The sequence below is a fragment of the Tamandua tetradactyla genome, chromosome 5 (assembly GCF_023851605.1).
Source record: "Tamandua tetradactyla isolate mTamTet1 chromosome 5, mTamTet1.pri, whole genome shotgun sequence".
NCBI lineage: Eukaryota > Metazoa > Chordata > Mammalia > Pilosa > Myrmecophagidae > Tamandua > Tamandua tetradactyla.
The window spans coordinates 55,216,809-55,226,648 of record NC_135331.1 but is presented as its reverse complement, the minus strand read 5'-3'; the positions used below and the strand labels follow the sequence as shown (position 1 = coordinate 55,226,648).

The 9,840-nt window shown below is 40.8% G+C and overlaps 1 protein-coding gene across 1 annotated transcript in view; it reads right to left on the bottom strand.

Moving 5' to 3' along the window:
* Positions 1 to 9,840, bottom strand: part of LOC143683101 (GMP synthase [glutamine-hydrolyzing]-like) — a 67,796-nt gene that overhangs the window by 21,399 nt on the left and 36,557 nt on the right. Inside the window, exons 6-7 of the mRNA XM_077159372.1 lie at positions 7,562 to 7,735; positions 666 to 708 (exon numbers count right to left, since the gene is read on the bottom strand). Of these exons, the coding sequence (XP_077015487.1) occupies positions 666 to 708; positions 7,562 to 7,735 (217 nt within the window). The remainder of the gene's footprint in view (positions 1 to 665; positions 709 to 7,561; positions 7,736 to 9,840) is intronic.

Sequence of the window (9,840 nt, the reverse complement as noted above, 5' to 3'; positions counted from 1 at the left end):
TATCAAGCCAAAGCAGGTGGACAGGGAAGAAGTTCCCAGCAGGGGACAGCAGTTGTCAAAGTCCATAGATCAGAAATGTTGCAAGGCATTTGGGGTAGAGCTAGAACAGAGAATAGATGGGGAGAAAGAAGCTATAGACAAAGGAAGGAGGAAAAGTGGGAGAATATTACAGGTGGGTCATGTTAAGGGGTATGGGCTTTATTCTGAGAGAAACTGGCAGCCACTGAAGTGTTTTAAGCAAAGGAGGGACATTATCGGATTTGCACTTTGGAAATATCAGAGGGTGTTTTAAGCCAGCAAAATGGCAGAGGAAATAAAGAGAAACAGTCAAATTCAAGGGTCTTTTAGGAGATGGAATTTACAAAACTTGGGGGAATGAAAGTTGTGACAGATGAGAGAGAAGAGGGAGTCAAGATCAAGCTGCAGGCTTCTAGAGTGAACAACTGGCAATAAGAAGGTGCCATTCTCGGACCTAGAGCTTGCAGAATAAGAGCAGATTTGGAGAAAGTGGGAAGATAATTGTTTCAGTTTGAACCTGTTGAATTTCATTGACCTGTAGGATAACATTCTGCAGTTAGTGTAGTTAGATGTTCATGAGATGGTTGTGTATTTAGGTCTAGAGCTCAGCAAAGAGTCTGGGCTACAGACAGGGATTTGAAACTCACCAGCATACAGATCGTAATTAAAGCCATGGAAGTGGATGAGAGCCTGTAGAAGAAGAGAAAACATGTCCTTAGGACAAAAACCCAAGAACACCAATATTTAAAGCAAGACAAGGAAGAGGAGCCTGTAGCGTAGACTGAAAGGAAGCAGGCAGAGAGGTGGGAGGAAAACCAAGAGTGGGGAGTCATGGAAAGAAGGGAGGAGGGAGTGGAAAGAACAAAGTATTTTTTCCTACATTTTGCCCCCAAACCAACTAACTATTTTGATTGCGGAATCCAGGATGTAGTGATAAATGTAGTCCTAAATCTTACTAAAATGCTTTAAAACTAGTGCTAATTTCCAGAAAGTTGGTACTGTGTTATTTGTAATGAAAAACTTACACTACAAAGAAAATTAATAGTTCCACCAGAGAAAAATGCATTCATTTCTCACTATTAAGGTTTGAAGTCAACACATCAGTTTGCATGGACATCTTCCCAGAACTCATGATTAATCCCCAAATAATGCAAGTAAAAGTTCTACAGGTCAGTAAAGAGGAAAATAGATGTGAATTTCAGAAAGTGTTAAGACTGCTCAAGCTATGGCCCAAAGCCATACCCGCTCAGGCTCTGTAGGGTCATGTTCTCAGGCAGAGTGGAGTTAGGGTTGAAGAGACCCTAAGCAGGCCATCCCTGAGAAGCATGCAGGGTGTAGTGGACGTGGTATTTAGCACTTAAGAGACCTTACCCGCTCCAGTCAGTAATAATAATAATATTTAGCATTCCTGGAGTTCTTTTGAAACCTAAGAAACCCCTCAAAGCCCTACCATGGGCCCAGGGCACCAACTTGCTGGGAAAGGTTAATTTTACAAATATCATGTAACCTGATGTCGTCCATGCTGTGAGGGAAGAAGAAACCAGCCCTCTCTGAGTGCCAAGTGTTTCCGTACTGCCTCCCCCACCGAGCTTCCAGCATCTTCTCATGCCTTTCTCCATATGTTCATAGTATGGTAGCCAGAGGAATCCTTCCAAGACACAGTCTGATCATGTCACTCCTCATCTTAACCATTTGAATGGCCAAAATCCAAATAAGGGCTTCAGGATTTGGTAGGTGACTCCTGCTCACTTCTCCACTTACATGAGTTTTTCCTGCTCCTGTGCATTAGCCTTCTTTCAGCTCCCCAAGCCCTGTAGGGGGGCACCTCCACACCACAGAGGTCTATACAGGCTGTTCACTCCACCCAGAACTCTCTGCCCACCTTGTCACTTTGCCTTGAGGTCTCACACTCATACTTAAGATCTCAGCTTCAAAGCCTATTCTGCAGTAAACGTCTCTGGCCTGCCCCACAATAGTTTACCTATCCCAGCACCAAGTACCTTTCTGTCTAGAATTTATCTCAAGATGCAGTCATGCAGTTGTATGTGTGATTATCTGATTCCATCTTCCTCCCCCATGAGGCCACCATCTCCACAATGGTGAGACTCCTGTCCGTTTTGTTGACCACATTATTTCCTCACGCCTGGCACAAGTGTAACCTAGATTTTCCGTAGACAGCTGGTTTGCTAGCTGCCAGAATGGGATATACCAGAAACAGAATGACTTTTTTGCAGCAGCAGCAGCAGCAACTTTTCTTTATTTACTAAGCAAATATTTAAACTTGCAAAGACTAAGAAATTACATCAACTCTTAAAAACAATACTGCGTGATAATTAAAATTCATTTATCAAACAGTGTGACAGATACAGTTCTAGTTTCACACATATTCATTTAATCCTAACAACCTTACGGAATACTATCATTATCATCACCAATTAAAGAAAAGGAAATTCAAACATCGAGATGATAACTTGCCCAAGGTACAAACTGCATATCAAGAATTGGAACCCAAGCAATGTGACTGAGAAAGGCACTCTTGAAACTCTACTATGCCGCTCTTCGATGCTATTTATTACACCTCTGGCTGAGGAAGCAGTCCTCATGCATATTTTAGTCTAGGGCATCTTATTTCTCCTCCCATGAAACTAGGGTACTCACTTTTTTAAAAAAATGTAACTTTCTGACTGATTCAAACACCCTCACTCTTTTGGAGGCCAGAAGATAACATGGAAAATAGAGATAATACGGAGTCAAACAGAAATTAAGCTTGGACTCCTGACTATAGATTTCTAGTCTGACATCACCAGGCAGATTCTCAACCTCTTTAAGCTACAGTTTTCTTATCCGTGTTTTTTTTACAACTTCGAAATAAAGCAAGTGGTAAACAGTAGGCACTTTATTCATTTTTTGCACCAAGTAGTACGCAGTGGCAAGATATAGAATAATGCAACTGTCTTAGAAATTGATCAGCTATAACTTTTGATTTGCTTATCTTTATCTACCATATAGTTTTTTTAATGTGTCATGTTTATAATGGAAAACTCAGTTTTTTCAATTTGAATTAAAAGAATTGATTGCTATTGGCTACAAAGCAAGAGGTGTAATATTTAAGTATTATCATGCATCAGGTAACTTTTTGACATCTTTATCATAACAGATAGCATTCACATCTGACTAACTTCATTTCTTCCTTCCTTCCCCACAACCACGTTCATTGGGAGTTTTCCATATACTCGAGCAACCAATGTATTTTCATTGCATGCCCAACAGTACTTTTTTTTTTTTAACTTTTTTTATTGTGTAGTATAACATATATACAAAGCAAAGAAATAAAAGAGCAATAGTTTTCTAAACACTCTCCAACAAGTGATTACAGGACAGATCCCAGAGTTTGTCATGGGCTACCATACGATCCTCTCATATTTTTCCTTCTAGCTACTCCAGAATATAGGAGGCTAGAGGGCTTAAATTTTTTTTTATCATCACAATCCACTTTTTTCCTTCTCTTTTTGTGAAAAATAACATAAATACACGAAAGCTATAAGTTTCCAAGCACAGCACCACAATTAGATGTACAACAGATTTCAGAGTTTGACATGGGTTTTTACTTCTAGCTGTTCTAAAATACTGGAGACTAAACAACATAACAATTCAATGATTCAGCATCCGTATCCATTTGTTAAATCCTATCTTCTCTGTGTAACTCCATCATCACCTTTGATCTTTCTATTCCTCACTTTAGGGGTGTTTGGCATATGGCGATTCTAAAGTTTTCATATTGGAAGGGTCTGTCACTAATATAGGGTAGGGCTTGCGGAGAAGATGGCGACTTAGTAAGACGCGCGGGTCTTAGTTCCTCCTCCAGAACAGCAACTAAAGAAACAGAAACAATACGAAACAGCCCCCGGAGCCACGACAGAGACCAAAAAGACAGCGTACCCCATTCTGGAACGGCTGAACGGGCAGGGAGAATCCGCTGCAGTGAGATACCCAAGGGGTGCGTGCTTTCCCAGGTCAGGGCGGCTGGCGACCGGGGTCCCTTCCACACACGTGGCTTCCCGGTCTGACTGGGAATGTTGGATAGCGGGGCCCTCCCGCCACGCTTGGCATCTCGGGCCAGCAGGGCAATTTGGATCGGCACTCCCCCAAGCCGCGGTGGCCGGAGACACCCCCTCCACGCGCGGTTTCCCGGGCCGACTACGAGATTCGGATTGGCAAGTTAAAGGAGCCACAGCATCTTTTACTGGTGGGACCCGCAGACAGACGAGTGCCACGAGCGCCACCTACTGGGCAGGAAAAGAAAATCAGAGCCCAGAGATTTCACAGAAAAACCTTTCAACCAGCCGGGTCCCACACCCAGGGAAATCTGATCAAATGCCCAGACACCAGCAGAAAATAACGGATCACACTCGGAAAATTGAAGATATGGCCCAGTCAAAGGAATAAACCAATAGTTGAAATGAGATACAGGAGCTGAGACAACTAATGCTGAATATACGAACAGAAATGGAAAAACCTCTTCAAAAACCAAATCAATAAATTGACGGAGAACATGAAGAAGACATGGGCTGAACAAAAAGAAGAAATAGAAAATCTGAAAAAACAAATCACAGAACTTCTGGGAGTGAAGGACAAAGCAGAAAAGATGGAAAAAACAATGGATACCTACAATGGTAGATTTAAAGAGACAGAAGCTACAATTAGTGAACTGGAGGATGGAACATCTGAATTCCAAAAAGAAACAGAAACTATAGGGAAAAGAATGGAAAAACTTGAGCAGGGGATCAGGGAACTGAATGACAATATGAAGCGCACAAATATACGTGCTGTGGGTGTTCCAGAAGGAGAAGAGAAGGGAAAAGGAGGAGAAAAACTAATGGAAGAAATTATCACTGAAAATTTCCCAACTCTTATGAAAGACCTAAAATTACAGATCCAAGAAGTGCAGCGCACCTCAAAGAGAATAGACCCAAATAGGCGTTCTCCAAGACACTTACTAGTTAGAATGTCAGAGGTCAAAGAGAAAGAGAGGATCTTGAAAGCAGCAAAAGAAAAACAATCTGTCACATACAAGGGAAACCCAATAGACTATGTGTAGATTTCTCAGCAGAAACCATGGAAGCTAGAAGACAGTGGGATGATATATTTAAATTACTAAAATAGAAAAACTGCCAACCAAGACTTCTATATTCAGCAAAATTGTCCTTCAAAAATGAAGGAGAAATTAAAACATTTATAGACAAAAAGTCACTGAGAGAATTTGTGACCAAGAGACCAGCTCTGCAAGAAATACTAAAGGGAGCACTAGAGTCAGATACGAAAAGACAAAAGAGAGAGGTATGGAGTAAAGTGTAGAAAGAAGGAAAATCATATATGATATATATAATACAAAAGGCAAAATGTTAGAGGAAAATATTATCCAAACAGTAATAACAGTGAAAGTTAATGGACTGAATTCCCCAATCAAAAGACACAGACTGGCAGAATGGATTATGACCCAGCAATACCACTGCTAGGTATCTACTCAAAGGACTTAAGGGCAAAGACACAGACGGATATTTGCACACCAGTGTTTACAGCAGCATTATTTACAATTGCAGAGATGGAAACAGCCAAAATGTCCATCAACAGACGAGTGGCTAAACAAACTGTGGCGTATAGCTACGATGGCATATTATGCAGCTTTAAGACAGACTAAACTTACGAAGCATGTAATAACATGGATGGACCTAGAGAACATTATGCTGAGTGAGTCTAGCCAAAAACTAAAGGACAAATACTGTATGGTCCCACTGATGTGAACCGACATTCGAGAATCAACTTGGAATATATCATTGGTAACAGAGACCAGCAGGAGTTAGAAACAGGGTAAGATAATGGGTAATTGGAGCTGAAGGGATACAGACTGTGCAACAGGACTAGATACAAAAATTCAAAAATGGACAGCACAATAATACCTAATTGTAATGTAACTATGTTAAAACACTGAATGAAGCTGCACCTGAACTATAGTTTTTTGTTCGTTTGTTTGTTTGTTTGTATCTTTTGTTGTTGTTTTTTCTTTTTCCTTTTTTATATATATATTTTTTATTATTATTATTTTAATTCTCTTCTCTATATTAACATTCTATATCTTTTTCTGCTGTTTTGCTAGTTCTTTTCCTAAATCGATGCAAATGTACTAAGAAATGATGATCATACATCTATGTGATGATACTAAGAATTACTGAGTGCATATGTAGAATGGAATGATTTCTAAATGTTGTGTTAATTTCTTTTCTTTTTTTTGATTAATAAAAATAAATAAATAAATAAAATACTATTTAATGCTTCAGTGGTCGAATGCTCTCCAGCCATGCAGGAGACCTGTGTTCAATTCCTGGCCCATGCATCCCCTACCTCACCCCCACAAAGAAAATTTAAATATAAACCTTTTAAATAGAAATAGATGAGGGTAAATCTATGTCCTTCACCTCTGATCTAGATCCCATCAGAATACAAGGCAATTAGAAAATATCATATTAGTGTTTAAAAATTAAAACTCTTCAAATGATATCTTCAAGAAAGCGAAAAGATAAGCCATGGAATGGAAGAAAATATTTGTAAATCATCTATCTGATAAGGGGCTTGAATCCAAAATGTATAAAGAACCCTTACAAATCAATTAAAAATAAATAAGCCAATTAAAAAATGGGCAAAGGATTTGAAGAGCTATTTCTCCAAGGAAGATATACACATGGCTAACAAACACAAGAAAAGATGCTCAGTATTACTAAGCCACAGGGGAAATGCAAACCAAACCACCATGCAATACTACTTTCTTATCCACCATGGTAATTAAAACAAAAAGACAGCTAGTAATACATGTTGACATGGATGTGGAGAAAATGGAACCCTTGTACACTGTTGAGAGAAATGTAAAATGGTTAGCTATTTTGCAGTTTGGCAGTTCATCAGAATGTCCAGCATATAGTTACCATATGATCCAGCAATTCCATTTCTAGATATATACCCAAAAGAAATGAGTACATCCAAAAAACTTGCAACAAATGTTCACAGCAGCATTACTCCTAATAACCCAAAAGTGGTAACAACCTAAATGTCTATTACCTGATGAATGGATAAAAAATGTGGTATAGACATATAACAGAATACCATTTGGCCATAAAAATGAAGTACTGATACATGCTACAACACGCATGAACCTTGAAAACATTATGCTAAATGAAAGAAGCCAGTCACAAAAGAGCACATACTGTATGGTAAGATTAATGTAAAATGTTCAGAATAAGCAATCTATAGAAATAGAAAATAGAGTAACTTAAGGAGGGGGTGGGGAGAAAGGGGTCTGACAGGGTTTGTAGAATGAGGAGTGATTGCCAATGAGGTTTCCTTTTAGGGTAACAAAAATGCTCCAATTTAGATTGTGGTGATAGTTGCACAACCGTGTGAATATATTATACGTGTAAAGCTGTAAGAAGGAAATGAGGGAAGGAAACTCTCCATGTATCTACTATATGAAAAAAATCTCATAAATTTTTACCTCTTCTCTCAATTTTCTGATAAGCTCTGTGTCATTATGATGGGTCTTGATGAGTTCAGCTTTGCCACTTGCAACAAGGGATGCACTTTCAATTAAATCAGGCCGTAAAGTACCTTGGGCAAGGAAAACCTCCTCTGGTTTCAGGTTCATTTCTCCAATTACTTCATTAGCAATCTATAACGAAGGGGAGCAAAACCGCCTTTCAACAGACAAATCTTAGAAAAAGACAGCAACATTTTATACTTTCAGCTAAATTTCTCAGAGCGCTTTTGCAATTAAACGGCTTTAAATCTAGCCACTGAGATGCCCAAAGAATTGAAGTCCAATGTCAACTGCAAATCCCTGTTTTTAAACAGTTAAAACAGGAGGGGCCAAGATGGCGGCTTAGTAAGGTACGTGCGTTTTAGATCCTCCTCCTCCAAAGCAACTACTAGGTGAACTGAAACAGTGCAGAACAGCTCCCGGGGCTACGGCAGGGAATGGACACACAGCGTACCCCAGTCTGGACTGGCTAGTCTGACTGCGAGACTTGGCTGCGGTGAGATCCCCGAGCGGTGCGCGATTTCCCGAGCAGTGGCATCTGCGGCGGCCGGAGCTACTCCCTTCCTCCGTCCCGGGCCGGCTGAGAGTCTTGGAGAGGCAAGTTTCCCAAGCCGACGCAGCCGGCGCCCCTCTTTTGCGGGCGGCTTCGAGTCTCGGCTTCGAGTTCGCGGCTACAAGTCTCGGATCAGAGGGCTATCCAAGCCGCGGTGGCCCCCCCACCGCGGGCGGCTTCCTGGTCCGGTGGGGAATTCCCCAGGCCGCGGCAGCCGGTGACCGACGCCCTCCCCCGCGGGCAACTTCCTAGTCCGGTGGCAAATTCCCCGGGCCCGCTGCGGCCGGTGACCAGCCACAGGGTCCCCTCAAGCCGCGGCGGCTGGTGCCCCCACCACACGCGGCCCCTGAACCAACGGAAAGAATTGGATCAGAAATCCACAGGCCGCGGAGATCGGCGACCGGGGGGATCCATTCCAAACACGTGAGACAAATGTGTGCCAGGAGCGCCACCTACTGGGCAGGATAAGAAAAACAGAACCCAGAGATTTCGCTGAAAAATCTTACAACCTTGTTGGGTCCGACACCCAGGGAAATCTGACTAAATGCCCAGACGCCAGCAGCAGAAGATAACGGTCCATGCTCAGAAGATTGAGAATATGGCCCAGTCAAAGGAACAAACCAATAGTTCAAATGAGATACAAAAGCTGAGACAACTAATGCTGAATATACGAACAGAAATGGAAAACCTCTTCAAAAATGAAATTGATAAATTGAGGGAGGACATGAAGAGGACATGGGCTGAACATAAAGAAGAAATAGAAAAACTGAAAAAACAAATCACAGAACTTATGGAAGTGAAGGATAAAGTAGAAAAGATGGAAAAAACAATGGATACCTACAATGAAAGATTTAAAGAGACAGAAGATAGAATTAGTGATTTGGAGGATGGAACATCTGAATTCCAAAAAGAAACAGAAACTATCGGGAAAAGAATGGAAAAATTTGAACAGGGTATCAGGGAACTCAAGGACAATATGAACCGCACAAATATACGTGTTGTGGGTGTCCCAGAAGGAGAAGAGAAGGGAAAAGGAGGAGAAAAACCAATGGAAGAAATTATCACTGAAAATTTCCCAACTCTTATGAAAGACCTAAAATTACAGATCCAAGAAGTACAGCGCACCCCAAAGAGATTAGACCCAAATAGGCGTTCTCCAAGACACTTACTAGTTAGAATGTCAGAGGTCAAAGAGAAAGAGAGGATCTTGAAAGCAGCAAGAGAAAAACAATCCATCACATACAAGGGAAACCCAATAAGACTATGTGTAGATTTCTCAGCAGAAACCATGGAAGCTAGAAGACAGTGGGATGATATATTTAAATTACTAAAAGAGAAAAACTGCCAACCAAGACTCCTATATCCAGCAAAATTGTCCTTCAAAAATGAGGGAGAAATTAAAACATTCTCAGACAAAAAGTCACTGAGAGAATTTGTGACCAAGAGACCAGCTCTGCAAGAAATACTAAAGGGAGCACTAGAGTCAGATACAAAAAGACAGAAGAGAGAGGTATGGAGAAGAGTGTAGAAAGAAGGAAAATCAGATATGATATATATAATACAAAAGGCAAAATGGTAGAGGAAAATATTATCCAAACAGTAATAACCCTAAATGTCAACGGACTGAATTCCCCAATCAAAAGACATAGACTGGCAGAATGGATTAAAAAACAGGATCCTTCTA